We start from the raw sequence: 25,726 nt of genomic DNA, 5'->3' as shown, positions 1-25,726 counted from the left end.
GATTTCAAGCCTATCTTTCTCAAAAGCCATGAATTAAAAAGAGTCTGAGCACATGTGGGTTTCATTTTGCCAAGATAATCTTGTAGGTGGAAAAGGACTGTGTAAGTAAAAAAAATAAATACAAAAAAGCAAGCAAAAACATTTCTTTTTAAAAATTCAGCAAAGTTTTTCCAAGCTTTTACAAAGTTCACAATCGCACTTATTAGTACTCTTTTTAAACAGTTCTTCATTTCAACCTTTCAGCAACAATGAAAACACTCTTCCTCACAGAACAAAAATAAAACCTCTGTGGTAGAAGTTCAGTTTCCATACCTGTCCCAAAGCATAATCTCTACATGAAGTAGAGACTACAAAACCTGCCCTACTGCTGAACCTACTTTCTGCAGTGATTTTACCTTGGCATGAAATAGTTGAAGGCTCGAAGAGGACAAACAAGCAGTGTCTGCGATGGTAACCTCAGGTGGGCAAGTGTTGTAGCATCATCACAACAACACACAAGTTTTGTAGCATCACCATTTCAAATACAGGAAAATCAGGAGGAAGTGTTGGACATGAAGTAAGCTAAAAAAAATAGAGGCAAAAATATCCATTTGTATTTTGGAATTTTTGACTCCTGTGCTCCTACATGCATTACATTTGAAGTATGCCTGTGTTAGCAAGGATAAAGTTGTTTGTAGTGTTAAAACTAAAATTTAATGGCATGCATACCAGCATTAAGAATTTTTAAAATATTTAAAGTCTGGAGAAAGAAAAGAATGAACATTTGTTAGCATTCACTTGAGCTGGCAAGTGTATCACTACCTCAGTAGCTACCTCCAAAACAGCTTCATTGAACAATTCCATGCCATAAAATTAACTTTTCTAGTCCATACAAGCTTTATTTATTATTTTACTGATGGAAGTAGGAGTGAAATTAATTTAGAAAAAATCATCTGAAGAAGTCACAAAGCATGACTTAAAATGAGAGTGTACTCTATCTGAAAATAATTAACTGTTACAAAGAAGTACACATTTGTTAGTATTTATTTCCCAAAGTAAGCCCATAATTCTACAATTTGTTTCTATTATGATAACTATTAACTTCTGGAAATAAAAAATAAAAAATTCTATATATGTTTGCTAACATTAATTTCATGTTTTACAGAAACTACTCAGAGTACACTTACTTTCTTAAAAACAAAGCCTTCTCTATTAATTTTTAATTCAATTAAAATAAGCAAAACCACCACAGTTGTACTAAACAATTCTGAAGAACTAGAGGTAATTATGATTAAGTGTCCAAAGTAGATTGTTCCACCCAAAAAGCACACATAGGGACATGCTGCAGGTCATAAATTTGTGACAATTCTAAGCAAAAAGTAACATCAAGCCACTTACTTATTTACAAACATTACACTTTAAACCAAAATCAAACGAAGGTGTAAAACAAGTTTCAGATTTTCTTTTTATCTTTCCTCACCCCCCCCCATCTACCAAAATCAGTGACAACTTTTGAAAATCATCTAAACATTGAACATACTTCACTTGTGATTACTAAGGAGAAATCCTTGCATCTTGTGATGTTTAAGAGACTTTCAAAGCTATGTAGGGATCATTGATCATAAATCAGAGGACACTGATGCTCACCATAAAGCCACAGTAACTACTTTCCTGTTCAAGAATAAAACCACACACACCACACAGAGCTCAGGGCACTGCAACTCACATGTGTTCATCTGAAACATATAGAGAGTTTTTATACTTCAATTAGAACTGCTTAGAATGAATTTACACTGCCTTTCATTACACTTTAATGGATATAGTGACAGTTTCATTATAAATATGTCCAATCCTTCACACCCAGCAGTTTTGCATGTGTTTGAAAATTAGTACTGATCCTTTGATCAGCACTATTTCCTAAATGGAAATGCTTACGAAATGCCAGGTTATCTGCCTACATGAGCACCTCCCATCACTGCTTTTAATAATATTTTTGAATAAGACTTAGCTTCATGTGAGTCTTTATTTGAGTTTTCAAGTTATTCTAAGATTTTGAACTATAACATAGCTGAAAATGGCAAGCTATATTGATGGATCGTAGCGAAGTTTACTGGCTGACATCCAAAGGGTGATTTACAAAACAAAGTTATTTAAGAGAAAAGCTGCTTTCAGAACTAAAATTACACTAAAATATTTGATGTTAGGTACACTACAAGTTTTTGAGCTGTCTTCACTCTTCAAGTGCTGCAGTCTCTAGAATAACAACAGATGCCTTACAAAGAAGTGAAACTGAAAAGGACTGCTGCATTCACACTGTTTTCTTCTGGTCGGACAACCATGCCTCTAGCTGGTTTTCTCTTTTTCACTGGGATGCACACACTCCAGCGGAGGAAAAGCGAGTGTCTCTTAAGATCAGACTCAATTTCCTGAATAAAACAAAGAATTAGCTCTTCAGTGCAATGTGACCTACTCCAATATGCTTTACTGATTTGAGACTTGTAAATAAAGACTTTCTCATCTGCTGACACACACAGAGAGAAAAATAAAAAAGCAACAACAAAAAGAACAACCAGTCACCACTAAGCCTTTATGCAATGGAGCTTGGGGGAATGAAAAAGAAGGGCTGCAAATATTCTCTCAAACTCGCTTATAAACTTTAAGTTTGTTAACGTCTAGTATTTGAAGAGCAGTTCATTTGTCAAAAGACAGAATATCAGGAGCACTAGTGGGAGATTGCTGCTCTCAAAAACATGGCTAAGAGGATGTTCAGCAAGCAACCCAAGTTAGACCATAAAGCCACAAACATCACATACCTCATTTGTTCTCTGGTGGCAAGTCCTTGAGTGAAATGGGTAGGCTTTCCCCAAATCTAGAGCAGCCTTTCCCTTTGGAAAAGGTTCCTGTCTAGAAATTACTCTTTTTTTTTTCCTGTAAACTGTCACATACTGTCTCAAAATCAGAATAATAATCAGAGATCATGCTATAAGATGTTGGGGTTTTTTTGTTTGAGATCATGACTAACAATGAATGTTCACATGTTACTGCAACTTAAGCACATGATAAAACTATTTAACCTGGATTTCTGCAGAAACTAGATGCTTTCAAGCAAATTGTTTGTTATTATTCCAACTACTGCAAAAGCAAGCAAGCTTTCCCAGCCATGGCATCTCTAACAGAGGTATCACTCAAACTGAGCCTTTCAGCACAGAGTCTGTGTTCATAAACATCAAAACTTCTGGACAAATCCCAAAAGTCCCTGTCCTTTACAGAGAAGAAAAAAATCAGCCAAATTTCCTCAACCCAGTGGAGAGGTCTTGGTGCACAGTTACAGGTGTGTGACAATGGTTTATTTATTTTTTTTTTACATCAAGGAGCTTCCAACTCATGTGAAATACAAAAGCTGCTATTTTCCCACTATAGCACACCAGATTTATTTTTCTACGAGATTAGTAAGTGTGTGAGAGCTAGGAGACATTATAAGACTAGGCTTTAAGATTTGGTGACTTTCAATGCCAAGAATGTTCAAGCAATTGTAAAACAACAACAGTTTCATCAAGTAAGGTCTAAAACCTTCACTTCAAGATCAATTCTACCTTAAAAACGTTTTTCACCCACATATTTTATGTGAAAGGCCCACAGAGCCAGGGAGAAAAGACTTGTCTCCTCAGTGGCCTCCAGCTTTTTCAGAGGAAAAGTTATTTTTGAGTTATGTAATACAACTCAAAGGTGAAAATTAAAGTTCTGTCTTAACTTTTAACATGATAATCCCTTAATTCCCTGCCAAGTACAAATTTCAAGAGGAAGCTGCATATAGAACTACTGCATTTCAGAGTAAGATGTCTATCAGACTTAATATTGATAGTGTAGACTTCTGAAAGTTACCCAAGTAATTCCCCAAGACATAAACATTGTTAACAATATGTTCTAAGAACAGCCTAATTAGATAGCTCACTTCCCCATCCTCCAAAGAACTATTTCTCATTCTTCGCTGACTTCATATGTACACACGAACAGTCTAGTTCTTGTTGCCACTCACAAACAACAGCCTAGGGAAAAGAGAAATCCCAGGCCCCAGTCCTGCAGCCACGCCAACACGCGCTCAAACCGGAGCGTGCGGGAAGCCCCCGAGCAGCCCGGCGTCCAGCGAGCGCACCGACCCCAACCCGAGCGCCCGCCCAGCCCACGCACCGGCACCGCGCACCCCGCCCCGGGGCGGTGGCGGCGAACCGCGGGGGCAAACTCGAGGCGAAGAGGCGACCAGGCTCCTATCGAAGTAGAAACGACGACCTTCCCGGCGTTTTGGAGCCATGAGGGGCAGCCGGTGACGACTGGCGGGTTTCCGTCCGAGGCAGCCGGGGGCGGCCCGGCGGGGCAGAGCCGCGGCAAACACCCACCTCCGACAACCCTGACGGCAGTGCGGGGGAATGGCCTCGACAGCAGCCTCCCCCTCCGGCCCGGTCCCCCGGGGCGCCCCACCGGGGCGGCCCAGAGGGGGCGGCGCGCCGGCCGCAGCGGCAGGACCCGCCCGCCTCGGCGCGGCGCGGCGCGGCGCGGCCGGTCCGGTCCGGTCCTGTCCCGCCCCCCGTTGCGCTCACCTGGCGGCGGGGCCCGGGCGGCGGCGGGGCTGCCCCGGCCCTGGCTCCGCGTTCGGGGCTCCGGCGGGCTCGGCCCGCGCGGCGGCAGTGGCGGCGGGGGACAGCGGGCGGCGGGCGGCGGCGGGCGGCGAGCAGCGCCGCCGCTGCTCATGGCAAGGCCGAGGGGGCGGCGGCGGGCGCGGGGGGGCTCCGGGAGGCGGCGGGCGGCCGGGGGGGCGGCGGCGGCCTGGGCAGCAGCGGCGGGGGGCGGCGGCGGCAGCGGAGAGGAGGAGGAGGAGGAGGAGGAGGAGGAAGGCAGGAAGGGGGCGGTAGAAGGAGTCACCAATCTGCCTCTCAGCCCAGCGCCGCGGCCCGCCTCGCCGGCCCAAGCCGCCCCGGGCGCTGTGGCGGCGGGCGGAGGCGGCGGGGCGCCTGTCGGGCCGCTCCGGGCCGGCGGCCACCGGCGTTGCTCTGCGCTGCCCAGGCCGCGCTGGGGACAGCGGGCCGGGCCGGGCCGGACCCGGCCCGGCCGTGGGGCCCGGCAGGCGCGGGGAGGAACAAAGGCGGCGACGGGGCCGCCGTCCGCCCCACTGCGGGTGCGCGCTCCGCGCCCGTCCCCGCCGCGCCGCTCCCGTTGCCGCGGAGGAGGTGCTGCCGGCACCAGGTTCCGCCGAGGAGGAGCGAGGAGGAGGAGGATCCCGCCCGCCGGGTTCGTTCTCGTCCGTGGCCCGATCCGGCGTGGCTCGGCGCGGCCCCTGCCCTGCTCTGCCGCCGAGTGGCAGCCGGGCGGGAGCCCCTTCCCTCGCCGCGGCAGGGGCTGCTAGACCTCTTCCTCTGCATCAGGGTGCCTGTGCTGCACCACCGGCAAAGCTGAAGAGGCCTGTAAAGTCTGCAGTTCCTCACAAGTGCGCTGTCAGGTAAGCGTTTTCCCAGGCTGCCTCTTGTGTCTTGGAAGACACCAGGAATGCAGCTAGGGGTTTCTCTTGCAAGGACGAAAAGCTTGTGTGTGTGTGTGTGTGTGTGTGTGTGTGTGTGTGTGTGTGTGCGTGTTTCACTGTGTTTAAATAAATGCGCTTTCATGTCACTCCAACTGATTTTTAGTTTTTAGGAAAAGAATATTGGGGTGTGTATTACTGAAGAAAAACCTCTACATTGTATGTCTCCGTTTAGGTGGTAAATCTCACTGTGTGATTTTGAAGATCAGCAGCTATATGAGCTTTAACATGCAGACAGAGAATTCACTTAATTTTACATCATGGCATTGTCACCTTCTGCATGTGTCTACTGTACGATGTAGTGAGTGGTAGAGGTTTCAGTAGCTCCTTGGCTTATTGGTATCACCCATCTGTGACACACTTTTCCCTCACTTCTTCTTGTGGTTTAAATTCAGGTTTTCACCCCTTGTGGGAAGAGTTCACCATGCTTCCCAGAGAAGCTGCACCTCTGAGACTGGCAGCCCAGTGCCTGCATGATTTATGTTTTCCAGCTATTATCTAGGGCCATTCAAGGCTTTTCTGGATTTGCTTACTGAACTCTGCAGACCTATATGTCCGAAGTTCAGCAAACACTTTCTAGCTTGTGACACTTTTCCCCCACCACCCCAGAATATAAGGATCAAAAGTACTTGCCCTTCACATCCCCTGGCTTTACCTCAGTGGGGTGCCTGCACATCTTCTTCACCATCTTACAGCCACCTACAGCCTGCATAGAGCTCCTGGCAGGCCAGATATGGCAAATGGACACAGACAGCCACTATTGCTTGCGATGATTCATTTTTCACTTGGTTCCTGATGGGAAGTTGCTTTAAAACAGTTCCCATACTGAAGATTCTATATAGTGTTGAGTTGTGGCACAGAATTCTCCAAAACTTTGCTATAGTTGAGTATTAGGGGATTTTGGTACTGCAGGGCAAAGTCTGAGAATTGATTCAGCTAAAGTAAGTTTTCTTGTTTTGTTACACATAGCTTGTTTTCTCTAAATAAGTAAAGAAAGGGTGTTTCTGCATAATGAGGTTGCCTCAGCCATTAACATGCACCTCAGACTGCAGGCCAGCTGGAAGACTGGCTCTGTGATATTAAGGCCTGTAATTTTAGGTACGTGTAATAGCTCTGGTGCATTAGCTTCTGGAGCTAATGCTTCTGGAGTTCCAGCATCCCATTTTCCTGTAAAGTTAGCTCTAAAGCAAAACCAAGTCTCTTCAAGGCAATGTGATTATGAGAAGTAGACCTTATTTTTTTCCAGGTGTCTTTCAACTTAGGTGGTACAAGAAGAGTTAATATCTTCAGCCTGTATTTTTTTAGACTAATTACTATTGTTGGGAAAATGGATAAGCTTTTGTAAGGATTCAGATAGCCTCCTTCAGGCTTCAGATCTTCCTTCTTCAAAGTTTAAAAAATCTTGTATGTTTCCTCAATTTCCATAAACAGAAATATACTGACTGATGTCCAGGGTTAAACTCCCTGATACTTTACATGAAACAGATCTGAGGAAGAGCTGTAACCAGTGAGGTGTTTTCTTTTTCTCTGTTACAGCTTTTATTTTTTTTAAGATTAGAAACATGAAACATGGCAATGATCAGAGAGCAATTGCACTCAGTATTGCAGATACCACTTCAGATTAACTCAAAGTTCATCGGTTTCACTACAAGAACATATCAATTCAGTGCAGGTTCTGTTGCAAATTTGAAGTACTTCTTTTCCCCAACCACAAAACTAATCCTATCTGGGAAATGATGCAGAAGTCACTGTGCTCAATATTTTAATTTTGTATTTTACATTTTTTGTTTAGATTTTTGTATTAATTTAAAGAAAAATAATTTAATATTTGTGTCATGTCAGTAAATAAAAATCTCCAAGTGGCCAATCAGAGTCAAGCATACAATACAGTTCCCAGGGTTCTTGACTGTGGTCCAGTGCTGAAAACAGTGATATTAGATACATTGCTTCATTAAGATGTGAACCAGCCAAACTTTCACTGTACCTAGGGCATCTCTTTAAATCTTGATAACAGCTGAAGTGGTGCAGAGGCCTCGTGTAAGCCAGGTTTTGTGATAGGATGATTTTCACCCTGAATACTTCATTGTTTTTGTTTTGTCCTCCCTAATGCTGCTGAAAGGCCTCCCGATGGCTAATGGAGAGTAGAGCATGAAGAAAAGGATTAGTCCAAATAAGACAGACATGGCAGTAGATTTTTTTTAAAAAATAATTCAACAGAGAGTTGTGTCAAATGCTTTCAAAATACGCCCATGAACCCACCACTCTCAGCAGAAAGTTGATCTTTGTGTTTAAAAAGTATTCTCTTAAATTCAGAGGCAAATAAACACATTCATCTGCAAATTCTTTCTATGGAAAATGCACATCCAGTTTCCTCCCTCCATTAACTTGTCATTCAAATAGCTGAGAAAAACATGTGAAACCAACAGGACTCAAAACAACAGCTCTGATTTATACTGTTGAACACAACAATGCAGCTGTTGTCACGCACTGACACTCATTCCATGCCTGCTTCTGGTGCCTCTCCTGCCACCCTCCCTCATTGTCAGCAGGGGCAGTGCATTCCAGCTGTGGGTCAGTGGGGGCTCATCAAGCCAGATGTACAGTTTCTTCTCTGAGTGTCCCACTCAGCCCTACCTCAAAGAGTGAGAGAGACATGGAGCAGGAGGCAGCGCTGCACCTCTGCAAGGGGAGAGTGGATCTGTGGCTGAGGCTTCCACTGGCGCATTGCTAATCTCAGTGAAAAATAAGAAGGCAGCGTGCAGAAGATGGAGGCACATCTCCCAAGAAACAACCATCAGTGTTTGTAATGCATGAATATGTATTCAGCACCTTATTTGGTGCATCCCTCTGAGTAAGAAGTCAGCAAAAGGGGCAGGAGACCTGCACGGGTGAACAAGGAGCTCTTGACCAAATTCAGACAGAAGAAGAAAGTACACAGAATGTGGAAGAGGGGACAGGTTACTTGGGAGAATTATAGGAATGCAGCCAGAGTATATAGAGATGCTGCAAGGAACGCTAAGGCCCAGCTGGAATTGAGTCTTGCGAGGGATGTCAAGGACAATAGGAAGGGCTTCTTCAAATACATCAGGAGCAAGAGGAGGACTAGGGAAAATGTGGGCCTGCTACTGAAGGGGGTGGGGGCCATGGTGACAAGGGATACAGAGAAGGCAGAATTACTGAATGCCTTCTTTGCTTCACTCTTCACTGCTAAGGGCAGCCCTCAGGAATCCTGCAGCCTGGATGTGAGGGGGAAAGTCTGGAGAAGGGAAGACTTTCCTTTGGTTGAGGAGGATCAGATTAGAGACCTTCTCGGCAGGCTAGACATCCACAATTCCTTCGCCCAGATGGGATGCGCCCACGGGTACTCAGGAAGCTGGCGGATGTTGTTGCCAGGCCACTCTGCATCATCTTTGCAAGGGCCTGGAGAACTGGAGAGGTGCCTGAGGATTGGAAGAAAGCCAATGTCACTCCAGTCTTCAAAAAGGGCAAGAAGGAGGACCCAGGCAACATCAGCCCCACCTCCATCCCTGGAAAAGTGATGAAACAGCTCATTCAGGATGTCATCTCCAGACATATGGAGGAGAAGAAGGTGATCAGGAGTAGCCAACATGGATTCACCAAGGGGAAATCCTGCTTAACCAACCTGAGAGCCTTTTCTGATGGAGTGACTGGCTGGGTAGAGGAGGGCAGAGCAGCAGACATTGTGTACCTTGACTTCAGCCAGGCTTTTGACACTGTCTCCCATAACATCCCCCTAGGCAAGCTCAGGAAGTGTGGGTTAGATGAGTGGACAGTGAGGTGGCTTGAGAACTGGCTGAAAGGCAGAGCTCAGGGGATTGTCATCAGTGGCATGGAGCCTAGCTGGAGGCCTGTGGCAAGTGACATCCCCCAGGGCTCAGTACTGGCTCCCACCCTGTTCAACTTCAACTTGACTGGGTCCTGCACTTAGGGAGGAATAACTCTATGCACCAGTATAGACTGAGGAAAGACCTGCTGGAAAGCAGCTCTGCAGAGAAAGACCTGGGAGTGCTGCTGGACAAGTTGACCATGAGCCAGCAATGTGCCCTTGTGGCCAGCAATTATCCTGTAGTATCCTGGGGTGCATTAGGAAGACTGTTGCCAGCAGGTCGAGGGAGGTGATCCTGCCCCTGTGCTCAGCCCTGGGGAGGCCTCATCTTGAGTACTGTGTGCAGTTCTGGGCTCCCCACTACAAGAGAGACATGGAGCTACTGGAGAGAGTCCAGCATAGGGCTACAAAGATGATCAGAGGTCTGGAGCATCTGCCCTGTGAGGAATGGTTGTGATAGCTGGGCCTGTTTAGCCTGGGGAAGAGAAGGCTGAGGGGGAATTTTATCAATGTGTGTAAGTACCTGAAGGGAGGGTGTCAGAGGGACAGGAACAAACTCTTTTCAGTTGTCCCGTGTGGCAGGACAAGAGGCAATGGGTCGAAATTGAAGCACAGGAAGTTCTGCCTGAATGTGAGGGGGAATTTCTTCACTGTGAGAGTGACAGAGCACTGGAAGAAGTTGTCCAGAGAGGTTGTGATGTCTCCTTCTCTAGAGATCTTCAAGGCCCGCCTGGATGCAACCCTGTCTACCATGCTCTAAGTGACCCTGCTGAGTGGGGAGGTTGGACTAGATGATCTCCAGAGGTCCCTTACAACCTTACTGATTCTATGATTCTTTTTCCTCCGACACGATGGCATTTCCCAGGTTACACACAGAAATCCTGGAGCTTTCTGATGGGCCCTCCCATTTCTGACCGCAGCCTCATACTTCAGCCAAGCCATTAATTATTTGGAAGTTACACTGTGACTGAGCTCACCCTTCATTAACAGTTAGGCTCTGCAGTATATTTCACACGAGCTGAAAATATCTCAGTCCCAGCAAAGCTCAGCCAGGAAGGGGGAAAACAAAAACAAAAACAAACATGAAGCTGAGCACACACCATAGCTGAAGAACATGTGACAATACTTGCTTATTTGTAAACAAACAGGAGCAAGGAACATAGACAAAAGGAGAAGGACTTTGTCTGTTTGAGAAAAGCTAGCTATACTGTTGGTTTTTCTTACAGGACATACTTGTTTCCTCCTATATTTTCATTGCTTATGTGTCACCCTTGAGAAACTTTACCAATATATCTTTCCGGGTGCTGAACAATCAGTCATACAAAGCATCAGAGAGTTTAGTGGTCAGGGCAGCTTTGATAGTGCAGAAAGAACGATGTTATAGGGGAAATATCCCAAACAGTGGACCTCAGAGATAAAAGAATGTCAAGCACTATGGGGTTTTATGTTATTATATTTGTAGTGGGACAAATTGGAGAAAACTCAAGTGACTGCAAGGCTTCATTGTGTTAGGTCTATCTGCACAAACAACAGCTGTAGGCCTGAAGAGGTTGCAATCCAGATGTGCAGGAGAAAGGGGAAGGAGGGAGCTGGAGGAACAGAAGAGTACAGTGATCTGCCTGTGGAGACATGGCATCCTGGTTGCAGAACTCAGATTCCAAGATTCAAGTTTGGAAAGACTTTAGGGAGAGCCTCTCTAGTACAAGCCACCTTGACTGATCGGCTCATGAATGGGTAAGAGGAATACAGAGTTTGGGGTGGTGCTAGGAGAGTAGGGATGATGGGAAGGCCATCCCACTAGAGTTGCTCATACTCTTCAGAAACCTTCCCAAGGCATGGCTTGTACCTTACATAAATATGTTGGATTACTTATTGTAATATATTTATTTTAACACACACTCTTAATCTCTTAATGCCACCTCAGAGGCACTTCATCTTTCTTCTCCCCACTGCCTTGAAACCAGTCCATCTGCATGGACTGTGACCTGCCTTTATAGACATGAGAGGTGTCTTGGAGATGGAAGCTGGACCCACTTCCTCTCAATGGACCAGACAAGATGTGATGCAGTTGTTGCGTATCTGACAAATTCTCTCTCACCTACTCTGTTCAGAAATCTGGTAGAGTACAAGGGAAGTGACTTGTGGATGTGTGTTCTTGGAAAAAATTACCATTTAGTTGTACTTGCAGATGTGTATTTTACAGTTGATATACCTGCAATATACAGTACTTAATGTTTTTGTGTTATTTTTTTCTCTCTCTTCATATTCAGATTTGCCTTTAACAGTTAGGACTTTTTAAAATAACAAAGGGTTGAGGTTTTTTCCCAACTCCTGTGGTTTCTGATTCTTTAGCAAAATTTTCCTCTTTCCAAGTTATTAGTCATGTAATAATAGATTTTAAGTATAGGGTAACTCAGCCAAAAGGGTTTTTAAAAAAATCAAAACCAAAATCTTTTCCTTCTTCAGTTGTTCTTTAATTTTAGAGTGAATTCAGGTTATTGGCGCCTAAGACTATCCAGCCTGGGCAAGTAAAGCCATACCATAAAATGCTTTCTGAGTTGGTGTGTTTTTCTGGGACTGCAAACTCCCATATGTGCTACTGGGATTTCTGGGAGAACTCACCACAGTTTACCAGCAAGCTGAGATCTTTGTGGCTTCAGAAACACATCTGTCCTGCTGGGCAGTTGGGAAAAGGTATGGGAAGGCATTCACATGTCTTTGGCATTGAAGTAAGTTAGCTTGTTAGGCAGCTCTGCTACTACTGTGAATGTAAGCCGTATTTGGACTTCAAACAACTGCTTCAAGATGACTCTGCTGGCTTTGCTGTAAAACATCACCATGTTTAGAGGAGAGGACTTTGTGAATGGGAAGAAGCTTAGGGGGAACACCAAAATAAGTCTTGAGTTAATGGTGCAGTAACTTACTCTTGGTTTTATCTGAAGGCTTCTGAAGTAGTGGATCATTGCAATAGCTGGTTCATCACAGGCTTCACTGACGGTAGCAGGTTTGCTACATGCAAGGCAGATGTCATATTTTCAGCAACACCGTTGAGTGCAATGTGCACATCACTACTGCTAGCTCAATACTTCTAAGCAAAAGGTGGGCTGTGGGCTAACCGATGCTGTGTGAGAAGCGCCTGCTCTTCTTTACACTACAGCCTGTAAAATCACCAAGACAGCCACTGTAACACTGCCTACTAAATAATACGACAAACTTGTCAAGTATGGACAGGGTCATGTTGGCTTTGAAACTACATACAACATGAGCTACTAACAGAAAAATGTGTAGAGGAAAGCTCTCTTTTTGAATGCTTCTTCAGAAAATCATAGCAAGAAAGCTTGTAGGTCTTTATGAATCACAAAGTGGTACCAAGACCAAATTATCTCATTTTCTAGGCATGATTTCACTGCAAATAACAGGACAGTACATCATTATTAGGCTTGATCTCATTCTTCATTCCTCTAATGCCAGTTTGTATGAACTAATTCTATCTGCTGCTCTTCAGAAAAATGAAGCATCTTGATCTGCTGTGTAGACTGAAAGCTAGAGAGGGGCAAATACAGAAAGCAAATTACACAGGAAGAACAAGGAGGGCCTGATAATAGCTTGTTAGATGAGAGACATACCCTGTTGCAGAGACTGCTGTGAATAATCTTGCTGATCTCATTGGACAGTTTACTTGTATAAAGCTGAAACATCATTTGCCAGATCAGAGTCTTAGGCTTATGTTACTTTCTTGTGTCTTCTACAAATTGCAAGCATTCTGGATCCTCTTTGCATAACAGAAGAGTGTGCACCTGTGCAAGTTTTTGCATAGGTTATATGCCAGTAGGAAACTGTCATATAATGATACAGAGAGCAAATTAGAAACAATTAAACAAGACTTCAGGGCTTTTGGAATGATGGTCAAGGGTCTGGGAGCCCGGGTGGTCTTCTCCTCAGTCCTTCTGATGAGGGAGAGGGATGGGAGGAGGACTAGATGAATTTTCCAAATTAGCAACCGGCTACGCTGCTGCTGTTGGCAACAGCATTTTGGTTTCTGTGATCATGGGACCCAGTTTGAAGATCAGCAATTGGAGGGGAGAGATGGGATCCACCTCACCAAATGGGTTACAAGTGTCTTTAAGACAAGAGGGCATTAAACTAGGTAGGAAGGGTGAAGGGGAGAGTCGTAGAGGGAGAGTAGTCAATAAAAGACAACTTGGGTTTGGTGGCTTCCAACAGGTGGATGCAGGTGAGGATATGAGTGTAGAACATGGCTCTGGGGGACTCCCTTACACCTTTCCTGGGAAACCTGCATGCACGACTACCTCTCTGAAATGCCTGTACACCAATGAGCACAGCATGGGGAATAAACAGGAGGAACTGGAGATCTGTGTGTGGTCGCAGGGCCATGATTTCATTGCAGTTACAGAGACATGGTGGGATAGCTATAATGACTGGAATGCTGTCATGCATGGCTATATGCTTTTTAGGAAAGATAGGCCAGGAAGACGAGCTGGTGGGGTTGCTTTTTATGTGAGAGAGTAGTTAGAATGTACTGAGTTCTGCCTAGGGGTGGAGGAGGGGTAGTCAAGAGCTTGCCGGTGAAGATCAAAGGGCAGGCTAGCATGGGGGACACTGTTGTGGGTTTCTACTACAGGCCACCCGACCAGGAAGAGGAAGTCAATGAGGCCTTCTATAGACAGCTGGAAGCAGCCTCACATTCACAGGCCCTGGTTCTCACGGGAGACTTCAACTACCCTGGTATCTACTGGAAGGACAACACAGGTAGGCACAAACAGTCCAGGAGGCTCCTGCAATGCATCAGTGATAACTTCTTGTCACAGCTGGTGGCGGAGCCAATGAGGAAGAGTGTACTTCTGGACCTTGTCCTAACCAACCAAGAAGGACTGGTTAGAGATGTGAAGGTTGGCGGCAGCCTTGGCTGCCGTGACCATGAGATGGTGGAGTTCAGGATCCTGCAGGAAAGAAGTAAGGCTATAAGCAGGATGGCAACCCTGGACTTCAGGAGAGCGGACTTTGGCCTCTTCAGGGAACTACTTGAGGGAATCTCATTGAAAAAGGCCTTAGAAGGAAGAGGAATCCAGGAGAGCTGGCTTGCATTCAAGCATCACTTTCTCCAAGCTCAAAGGAGGTGTATCCCAATGAGCAAGAAGTCTAGAAAAGGGAACAGGAGACCTGCATGGGTAAACAAGGAGCTCCTGACAAAACTACAACAGAAAAAAGAAAGAACATAGAATGTGGAAGAGGGGACAGACTACTTGGGAGAATTATAAGAACACTGTCAGTGTATACAAAGATACAACAAGGAAGGCTAAAGACCATTTTGAATTAAGTCTGGCAAAGGATGTCAAAGACAGCAAGAAGGGCTTCTTCAAATACATCAGTAGCAAGAGGACTAGGGAAAATGTGGGCCTGCTACTGAATGGTGCAGGGGCCATGGTGACAAGGGATACAGAGAAGGCAGAATTACTGAATGCCTTCTTTGCTTCACTCTTCAGTGCTAAGAGTACCCCTAAAGAATCCCGGAGCCTGCAGATGAGAAAGAAAGTCTGGAGAAAGGGAAGACTTTCCTTCGGTTGAGGAGGAGAGGATTAGACACCTTCTGTGCAGGCTAGACATCCATAAATCCATGGGCCCTGATGGGATGCACCCACGGGTACTCAGGAAGCTGGCGGATGTTGTTGCCAGGCCGCTCTGCATCATCTTTGCAAGGTCCTGGAGAACTGGAGAGGTGCCTGAAGACTGGAAGAAAGCCGAAGTCACTCCTGTCTTCAAAAAGGGCAGGAAGGAGGACCTATGAAAGTCTGGTCTAGTCAGCCTCACCTCCATCCCTGGAAAGGTGATGGAACAGCTCATTCAGGATGTCATCTCCAGACATATGGAGGAGAAGGTGATCAGGAATAGTCAGCATGGATTCACCAAGGGGAAATCATTAACCAACCTGATAGCCTTCTCTGATGGCATGACTGATTGGGTAGATGAGGGCAGAGCAGTGGACGTTGTGTACCTTGACTTCAGCAAAGCTTTTGACACTGTCTCTCATAATATCCTCCTGGGCAAGTGTGGGTTAGATGAGTGGACAGTGAGGTGGCTTGAGAACTGGCTGAAAGGCAGAGCTCAGAGTTGTCATCAGTGGTGCAGAGTCTATCTGAATGTCCACAACTAGTGGACTTGTCTAGGGCTCAGTACTGGCTCCCATCCTGTTCAACTTCTTCATCAGTGACCTGGATGAAGGGGACAGAGTGCCTCCTCAGCAATTTGTTGATGCTACCAAGCTAGGAGAAGTGGTTGAGACATGAGAATATTGTGCTGCCATTCAGACACACCTGGGCAGGCTGGAAAGATGGATAGAGAGGAACCTCCTGAGGCTCAATAAGGGCAAGTGCAGAGTCCTGCACTTAGGGAGGAATAACTCTATGCACCAGTATAGACTGGGGAAAGACCTGCTGGAAAGTACAGACATGCTGGAAAGCAGCTCTGCAGAGAAGGACCTGGGAATGCTGGTGGATGACAAGTTGACTATGAGCTAGCAAGGTGCCCTTTGTAGCCAGGAAAGCCAGTGGTGTCGTAGGGTGTATTAGGAAGAGAGAGCCCCTCTACTCAATCCTTGTGTGGCCAGATCTGGAGCACTGTGTCCATTTCTGGGCTCCCCACTACAAGAGAGACATGGAGCTACTGGGGAGAGTCCAGTGTAGGGCTACGAAGATGAGCAGAGGACTGGAGCATGTGCCCTATGAGGAATGGTTGTGAGAGCTGGGCCTGTTTAGCCTGGGGAAGAGAAGGCTGAGGGGGAATTTTATCAATGTGTGTAAGTATCTGAAGGGAGAGTGTCAAGGGGACGGGGACATACACTTTTCAGTTGTCCCGTGTGGCAGGACAAGAGGCAATGGGCAGAAATTGAAGCACAGGAAGTTCTGTCTGAGCATGAGGGGGAATTCTTTTCCTGTGAGAGTGACAGAGCACTGGAAGAAGTTGTCCAGAGAGGTTGTGGAGTATCCTTCTCTGGAGATACTCAAAACCCACCTGGATGTGATGCTGTCTAACATCCTCTAGGTGACCCTGCTTGAGCAGGGAGGTTGGACAAGGTGATCTCCAGTGGTCCCTTCCAACCTTACCAACTCTTTGGTTCTGTGAAACTGCACCTAATCAGCAGCTTCTCTTTGACACAGATGGATAGGAATTAGTTTTTGTCCGGGGTGGTATGGTGACTAATGTGCTTGTAGTATGGGCTCTGCATTGCCCCACATCTTCCACAGTGTGTAGACAGCTGCTGCAGAGACTCCAGAGGCCTGGCAGGTTGCTCTGATGGAAGAGGTGGCCCCAGTGCCCCACCATCCACCTCAGATACTTAGTAATTTCCTAGAGAGCTTTATGAGCCCTCTCTGACCTGCAGCAGTGAAAGACTTAGGATGGAAGTATCTGATATCAGTATACTGTGATGGGTGCAAATGTGATGAAGACATGCTATAAGCAAAGGGCTATGCAGCTGCTTCCAACCTGCCTGATGATATCCAGCTGGCATTGGGCAGCACAGTGAGGGGTGGGAGCAGGCCTGCTTGTTTAGTCCCCTCTCTCCTAAAAGTGTTAATTAAGAGAAGGTCATAGATGGCTGGCCTGAAAAAACTTCAAGAGACCACTGTATCTCAGGTGCTAATGAGTCAGCTAGAACAGCCTACACAGACAGCAAGGTGGAGACCTATGATCTTTGCCTCCTTAACACATCCTGCCTCCATAGCAAAATTAATCTGCAGCATAGCAGGAGCTCTAACTAGCATGCTGGCTTAATGTAATCCTGGCAGCAGCCTCAGGGACAACACAATGCTTTCAGCTTTAATGTAACTTGTAAACAGCATCTACTCTGTACAACATGTTCATGTTTGGCTTCCAGACACAGAATGGGGTCTCAGTCTAGCTCAACACTAAAGATGAAATAAGTTTCATAAGAAACAATATAACATAAAACTTGATTTTGTGTTTATTAGGAAATACTAGAAAAGGAAGCATGCTTTAGAGAAAGCATGAAACCTTGTATTTCAGCATCTAAGGCAGCCACTTAAACATAACTGCACTCAACGAGCAGGCAATCCAAAATATCATTTCACTATAGACAGGATTTAAGTGATGAAAATGAATGTCCTGTCACATCATCATGTCATTACACACAAGAATAGATACACGAACCGTTGTGTTCTCTTTTATTCATTAACCAAGAAAGTTTCTGCAAAATTAAATGGAAAATTCTTCACATACCTCAAAGCTATATGAAGTTGCTGGTATATTTCATCATTAGAATATTTCTGGTAAGACTTCTACTCCAAAAAATGATCAGCAGGGCCAGCCAGCAGAGCTAGAGCCCAGTCAGAAATCCCCGGTATATTCCATTTTTTGTTGTTCTTATTTATTTGAAAATCTTCCCTGGCAAAGTGGAAAGGAATTTTAATTCTGCAAATTGATTTATTTTGCTTTGTTTTTCAGTACAAACAGAGAGATGTTCAAACTTTTCAGTGTGTACATTTTGAGTTTTTCTTTACTTTTGTCTTATCTTCCGTTCCCCTCCACTTCTATCTTCTGTCACTCAGTGTACTAGGGATAGCGTTGGTCAGGTTTTAATGAGACAAACTGAACTTTCCATTTTCTCCCATCAAGTTTTTGGAGTTAAAGAGATTTTGTAACCTCTACTTGCAAAAATATTAACCAATCTTTAGTCTTGATCTTTCCTTTCTACAGATTCTATTGGAAAACGAAGAAAAAGTTAAGTGAAAAATAACAGAAATTCAAAAACCACAGTTTTCTAAATTTTAGAAGAGAGACACTCTAATAAACTTAAAAGAAACAAGTATTTAATTTGAAATGAAATGAAATTTGAAAGAAATGGTCTTTTTCCATCAAGAGGTTGTCATTAGTATGTTTCGTTATCAACAGTTTTTCCAAAACTGTTTTTGATTAAACTCTTATTTGCAATTAAAATGTTAACCAGCTACATTGTAATGGGGCAAAACACGGAGCTTAGAGCATTTCAAGTAAGTTTTCAATTTACATTTGAAAACACCCACATTGTTTAACTCTGCTGTGCATCTTAGTGCACAAAATTGACCCTTTCCAGTCCATCATACTCTGACTTTCTTAGATGACAACTGCTCTGGAAGGATGAACATTTTCTTTTGCTCTGCCATTAGGCAGACAATGAATTAAAGGGTTTAACAGAGGGGAACACTTTTGGGATTATTCTATTTGGGTGTATATACCTGGCAGCTGGCAAGGTGTTTGATCTGGGGCTAATTGTTCTACTCTTTTTATTACATATTTAACAGACTGACAAGGGCTCTTAGTCTTGTTGGGTTTCTTTATTTAGCAAGTAATACAGATCTAAACAAATAATTATAATTGTTGCATATGTTCAGACTGTTTTTTTTTTTTTTTGGTTCGGGAAAATCAAAAAAGCAAAATAAAGATAGAAAGAATACAGATAGTGACGTCCCCAGAGGCATAGATCACATCTTCTCTGCAGCATATGTCCTTACCTTGGCTGGAAAAGAGATATGAAAAGAGAGTTTAGGAGCATGAGAAGCAACCACAGGAAGAAAAGAAAGAATGCTTACACCCAGTGAAATGGGTTGGTAACATCCAGCCTCTGTGCTGAAGTTTTGCTGGGGAGACCTCATCAGGAACAGGGACTAATCCTTGGAGTGCAGCACATGTCAAATTTTAATATATCCAGAGAAGGCACCCCAGCTGCTGAATCAATACATCCTGAGTTTGCTTCATTTGAAGAAAGTAAATTCTGTCTTTTTCATTCTTAATTTTATATGTTTTTCCAGCAATATTTCCAGAGTGCTTGATGGTGAGAGATGAGGAAAGAAAACCTTTCTGCTGAACCTCTTTGCTCCATTTTCACTCAGTCTCATGACAGTAATCTCTAGACTAATTTGAGGAGTGGGGAATCATTTCAGACTCCTAATGGTTTTCTGATAAAGACATTACACACACAAATCTGCCTTTTCCTTATTGTCAAGGCTTGCATTATTCTCACGACATGGGCCGTGCTGGAGCACTAACAGATTTCTCCATGGTTTGTCCCCCGCCCCCCCCCCTTTTTTTTTGTCAGCTGACCACCTGTAAGCCATGGGAAAGAAAAAGTTCCTGATTACTTACTTATTCCCTGGAGATAAAACCTTTTCCTTTATCTTTAGGAAGCCTGATGCCTGGCATCCCATCAAGACCTGATACAGTAAAAAGATTTGAGACAAAGCACTCAGTGGTTTCCAATACAATCCCACATTGAGCTGATCATCAGGGATGCATACTCTCTTTTAAAAGACATGGGCTAGCATAACAGCATGAGAGAGAATGCTTTTATTTCATGTGCAATGCCTTTAGAGTCCTCTCCATTTAGCTAGGAGGGACACATGAATTCTTCTGCCACACTGAGTAGCCGGTCTCCTTATAAAGATAGAATCATAGAATGGGTAAGGTTGGAAGGGACCTCTGGAGATCATCTCATACAACCCTCAGTGTAGCCCATACAGATATTGAACCCGCGACCTTGGCATTAGCTGCACCACGCTCTAACCAACTGGGCTAAACCTTGTTTCTAAAAGAAATAAAACTAACACTCAGGAAGAAAGCATTCTAGGATGAGGGGTTATTTTCTTCTTTTTTTGCCACATATATATAGTTCTTAAGGTTCACAGGGACTAAAAATACATGCTCAAAAAATGTCATAACACAACATTTATATTCAGGTGCATGAGAAGCAACCACAGGAAGAAAAGAAAGAACTCTTACACCCAGTGAGATGGGTATGAGTTGCTACTACACGAAGAAAATAATGAATGCTTACACCCAGCGAGATAGGCTGGTAACATCCAGCCTCTGTGCTGAAGTTTTGCTGGGAAGACCTCATCAGGAGCCTGCACTGCAGGGCCAAATCCTTGCTGTGTTAATCAGTCAAGTAACCTTCCTTAAACAGTATGGAAGGTTTTGTAGACTAGGAAGGAGTAGGCATGTCCTGAATCTTAGCTTATCTTAATCTTAGTCTGTCTCACATGGTGCTATCCAAAGCAAACTCAAAAAATGGAGGCCAAATGAAACAATTCTGTTTCATAGAAAACAAGTCTGAATACTATCATCAGCTACCAATGCATCATTTTCAAAATGAGACTATGTTTTCAGTTTGGCATTATTCCATAGTTTCACTTGTTCCTTGGCTGAATCAGCAGACAGCACCAAGCAGGACTGGAAGGGAGAGTGGTTTCAGAGATGCTTGGAGTTCCCAAAAGATTGTGGCAAACCGGAGAAATGATCTGGAGGATCGTGGATGATGGAGATGGGCATAGGAGTTTGCAGTTAGGCAGGGGAAAGTAACTGTAAAGATAACAGATAAAGCAATATCCCCTTTTTAGGGTGAGGTTTCAGTTCTACAGAAAAAGACTGGGAGTGTCTAATAGACCACACACAACCAGGAGCCATTGTAGGGCTATTATGAGAGAAGGCAATGGCCTAGTGGCCTACAAAAACAGAAGACAATGGAGAAAGTAAGCCTTTTTTACTCTGTAAGGTCTATGATGGGGTATACTGTCTTGCTTTAAGGTCACTGCAAGAGTGATGTGAACCAACTAGAGACACTGTAGAGGGGGCAAGGAGAATAATCAGAGGTTTAAGAAACAAGTCCTAGGAGACAAGACGAAAGAACTGTGAATCTTCTCTCTGTAGAACAGATGACCCGAGAATGGAGGAAGGACAGGAAAGGAGACAGGACCCCCCATTAAAGTTTGCTGCAAAGAGGAAAAGTCTAAGCTGTCCAAATTTATGAGGGCTAGAGAAGGAAGCTGTGGGCTACCCCTACTGCAGAGATGTTATGCACGAATAAAAGTTTTCTAGCAGCAGAGAATGAAACACTGGGATATGTTACTTCAGTAAGAACAAGGCTTACAGGTCTGGAGGGTTATTAAACATAGAACACTCCTATCTGTCAGGGAGGGTTGGATGGTTTTGAGTAATACACTGCACCAGTCCTGAGGTGTCAGCCATAACTTTTTCTGTCTTATTTGATACAGATTCCTCTACTACCTTTGTCATTATGATACCTGACAACTTTCCTGAAAAGTTCTAAGCAAAATATCTAAGAAAATTTTGCTCTGGTAATTTTGCTATTATTATTGTTATTATGGTTCATTTAAATGCAGTTGTGGCTCCAGATTCACATTAGATAATGCAAAGGAAAGAAGTGCATGTCATTGTTTTACAGCAGTTCAGAAAATTGGGGTGGGCCTAACTGCCCAGTTAGGGGAAACTGTGAAGTCTTCTAGTGCTTCTGATGAACCCTGGGGAAGTTATGGTTTTGTCCCAAGTGAATTTTGTCTCTATCAGAGAATTCTCTGGTGTCCAGGAAATGGAGCTATTAACCCTAGTCCTTTTTTGGAGGTGCAGATGAGTTTTTGGAGATCCTATTAACACAGGGCATGGGATGCCTTGAAAATGAGTAACGTTGTCCCTTGTGAAGCCATCACAGGAATGAAAGAATGATTGAGTAAGCTTACATAACCCATTTTGCTGAAGTGACCTGTTGTCCACTGTGAAAATACATGGACTTCTGCCTCTCTCAACTCTGCTGCTGTTTTTCATAACTTCAGCAGGAATCCTGTCATGAGCAAAGCAAATAATTCGTCTATATGTGAATAGACAGAGTTCTTTTAGCTCCTCCAGAGTTTACCTGTACACCACATCAGTAAGGTCTGTTTTTCCATTATCCACTTCCTGGGCTCCACAGGATTGCTCACTGCAGAGTGATAATCTTGCATGTAATAACTCATTACTTACTTGTGTGAGCACTACTGAAAGATCCTAGTCTCCAAACTGTCAGGAGCGAGAGCAGCCCCTTGTTTGTCACCCACCTCACAAGTGACCGGGGGTTGCCTACATGGCAGAGGGTGCCTCAGTCACCTCTATCATCCAGCATGCTGCCACTTGTATCCCGAGCCCTTGCACAGTAGCCCAGAAGAGAAGCTGGACTCTACAGACATTTGTTAGGTTTAAAATAAGACCTACTGATTGCTGGATGCTTCATTTTCTTGTTTCCCTTTCAAGAACAGACAGTGGGGTTCTGGGGAGCAGCAGATGAAAACTCATGTTCCCACAGCCCCAGCTACACTGTTTATGTTTTGCTGCCTAAAGGCTGATTTGAGTGAGCTTTGGCATGGCACTTTGAGGGCAGAAAGAAAAAAAAAAAGAGAGAATTTTCTCACTGTTGGTGAGTTAAAAACAATTATCATAAAATGATTAGTGAATATTAAATTCAGCCAATTGAAAAATTATAGCACATGCCTGGAGTTGGTGGTTCATCCAATTTCTAACAGTAACTTCCTAGAACTAAGGCAGCTCCTTTTATGCCACGAGAAAGCTTGAAAACCAAGGGAGGAATGTACAGCTTTTGTTTAATACTGCTAGTGATCAGGGTCACGACTCTGAGCTAGTAGCATGAGGAATAACCTATTTAACCATTATCCAGGGAATTCACTTACCCTCCCTTAAGCCTCTTGGCCTCAGTGCTTCTCTCAGGGAGAGCTGAGGCTTCCCTGAATGACATTGCACCTGTGAGAGGAGAGGCATACCAGAAGTATGCGGTGGTGACCTTCAGTGGTACTTGGCTTCTCAAAGAGCTTTCCAAGTAAATGCTGGTTGCATGAGAGCTCTTTTCTGATATATTGCCATCTTAACCATGTTTTTGGATGGTGGGAGCAATGTGCCTATCACTTCTTCCAAGAAGCTGGGATGGGACTTCTTTCTACTTGCAAGTATTGTTGGGCCAGAGTCCTATCACACACCAGGGGAAGTAGTGTCTTAAGATTTATAGAATATGACTGAATTGAGCATTTATGTTTAGACTCATCTTGGGAACAGATGAGCTCACACCTGCTAAATGTCCCCCTCCTCCAACCTTCTTCCCTGTTGTGGAGATTTAAATCAACTGTATGTAGATAGTATTTCAAATAGTGCAAGTCATGGTTAGACTTGGATTGATAGTGCCTGCTAGAACAAGACTGTCTTAAGCTGTGACCTGTCCTCTGCACACAGCAGTACAGTTACTAGTAGAAAGGGAGGGAGGGAGGAAGGTCAAGCGAGAATTTGTAGTTTGATTACTGTCTACACCACCCCACCACCTGGGGATATCCCTGGCCTTGTCCTCACCCCCATTGTGTTCCAGCCATAAGCAGAGCACAGAGTAGCAGGCACACAGGGCTGTGCTTTGCTGTCTGCTTGCTCTACTGAAAAAAATCATGCTGACATTTGGTGGGCCTGTCGCTGATTTGGAGTCAATGGTTGACCAGCAGTGCCTCTGTAAACACCACCAAAATGATCTGATGAACCCGTGTGGAAGGACTGCAGCTTCTCTGCTAGCTCCAGCAGGTGCCATCTTTGCTATGTTTTCCAGGTAAAGTACCTCAAAGCTCTGACCTGTACAGCAGTTCAGACAAACATGCTAAGTACAGAGGGGGAAGGACAGTGCAGGCACTAAGAAAGACAATCTTGCTAGATATATTATTCTACTGCTGGGAGAATTTTTATCCTCCTTTACAGCTCCTGCTATAAAATAAGCCTGAGACAGTCGTACTTTATATAGGTTAAAAATTTTATTATCCTGTAGCAGCACAGGCTCCCCACAAAAAGACCTGGTAAGAAAAATAAGAGTCATTCTAAGTGTCTTATAGTCTGGTGTTCAGATGTACTAAAATTAAGACTGAGGAAGAATGAAGTTCTTTCTACTTCAGGTTGAGAATGTGACACTGTTTGGAGTAGATAATAAAGCTTTATTCCTCATTTCACTGTAAAACACAGTGCACAACTTCCACCACTTCTAAGTAGTAACAGAAATATGGACTAGATTTTTCAAATGGTGGTTAGAAATGCTAGTCAATATTTAACCCCAGTGAAGCTATATGGTTGCCACTGCTACAGGGCAACCACAACCAGCACTGTCAGACTGGCTGGAAAAGCAGTCCTGTTATTGTGATATCAAAATGTAGACTTAAAAGCCAAGCTTTAGGCAATTGGATTCTTGCATGTCTTGGTCTTTCAGACATTTATTAGCATATTTGCTCAAAACATTGGCTAAACTGATGCTGACAGGAAATCTCAACAAATATCATAGGATCTTATTAGGGAAAAAAAAAAGACATTCCAGGAAAGTAGGCAGTCTGCTACCAAGTGCTTGTCAAACCCTCTGACTTTACTATATGAAGGCCTTTAGGGGCATCACGTGTCATCAGTTACAGCTCCTGATTACTGATCAGGTGATCAGTATTTCTGTACCTCTTTCTATGGGCTATGCTCCTCCAGCCATACTATCTTTCTTTAGCTCTCCTTTTTGTTGAAACTGAGCTGTTCAGAGATGCAGCTCTTTTCTTCCCTGTGTGGAAGAATTTGTCACCAGGAAAGTGTTCAACATAATGTTACTTCACTGTAAATAACCATTTGTAATAAGCAAGACAGAGATAAACATGACTTATGTCAGGCATTCCATAACAGTCCAGCAGTCCTCAGTGTCTGAAACGCTAGACAAATATGTGGCTGTCTCCACCACACTTACCTTGCAAAGACTATACTCCACATATGGAAAATGGTTTGGGCAGCAGTTGCCACACTTGGAGGAAGGCAGCAACAGGCCCCTGCATAAGGCAGGTCTGTAGCTAGGACTATGGTTCCTGCAAGCACAAGACCTCCCACAATATCTCCTGCAACAGAACCTTCCTGCGAACTCCAGTAAGTGCTTGAGTAAGTAAGTGGAAGAAGTGGGCAGGAGTGCTCCACCCTTTTTAGCAAGAGCAGCAGAGCTTGTACACAGCTGGAACACAGTTACTCATTGCTGGCGTGAGATAACTGTAAGCTTCTCTCCCTCTGCAAGCAGTTGGAAAACCGTGAGTCAGAGAGGCAGCAGTAACACTGCCTGCCAAGTGCATCACTGTGCAGTTTCTCCTGTTCAGGGTGGACATGTGTGCATTTGTACTGGGATGACCTGAACGCTGCAGCTCAGGCAAAACTGTTGTCCAGCAATGACAATCACTACATAGATGCACAGAAAGATGAGATCCTTGACCATACTTGTCATACCCAAGCAACTACAGGCCAGTCAGCTTCACCTCCATCCCTGGAAAGGTGATGGAACAACTCTTTCAGGATGTCATCTTCAGACATATGGAGGAGAAGAAGGTGATCAGGAATACCCAGTGTGGATTCACCAAGGGGAAATCCTGCTTAACCAACCTGAGAGCCTTCTCTGATGGCATGACTGATTGGGTAGATGAGGGGAGAGCGGTGGACGTTGTGTA

The 25,726-nt window shown here is 44.4% G+C and overlaps 1 protein-coding gene and 1 long non-coding RNA gene across 7 annotated transcripts in view; one reads left to right on the top strand and one right to left on the bottom strand.

Annotated features, from left to right (window-relative positions):
- The window catches only part of RNF38 (ring finger protein 38), a 115,020-nt gene extending 110,377 nt beyond the window's left edge, over window positions 1-4,643 (bottom strand). The window contains exons 1-2 of one of the 5 annotated variants that reach the window (XM_062599568.1): window positions 4,168-4,245; window positions 396-561 (exon numbers count right to left, since the gene is read on the bottom strand). Coding sequence is in view for 1 of the 5 variants with exons in the window: in XM_062599567.1 (XP_062455551.1) it covers window positions 4,168-4,288 (121 nt within the window). In the remaining 4 variants the exon portion in view is untranslated. The other 4 variants (XM_062599572.1, XM_062599570.1, XM_062599567.1 and 1 more) reach the window with 4 other exon arrangements.
- Window positions 4,644-5,111: 468 nt separating this feature from the next.
- The window catches only part of LOC134153383 (uncharacterized), an 81,117-nt gene continuing 60,502 nt past the window's right edge, over window positions 5,112-25,726 (top strand). For both annotated transcript variants that reach the window (XR_009961153.1, XR_009961152.1), the window contains exon 1: window positions 5,112-5,470. This is a non-coding gene — a long non-coding RNA (uncharacterized LOC134153383). The remainder of the gene's footprint in view (window positions 5,471-25,726) is intronic.

Source organism: Rhea pennata, chromosome Z, assembly GCF_028389875.1.
Source record: "Rhea pennata isolate bPtePen1 chromosome Z, bPtePen1.pri, whole genome shotgun sequence".
NCBI lineage: Eukaryota > Metazoa > Chordata > Aves > Rheiformes > Rheidae > Rhea > Rhea pennata.
Note: the sequence above shows the minus strand (reverse complement) of the source record. Positions and strands in the feature narration are given on the sequence as shown.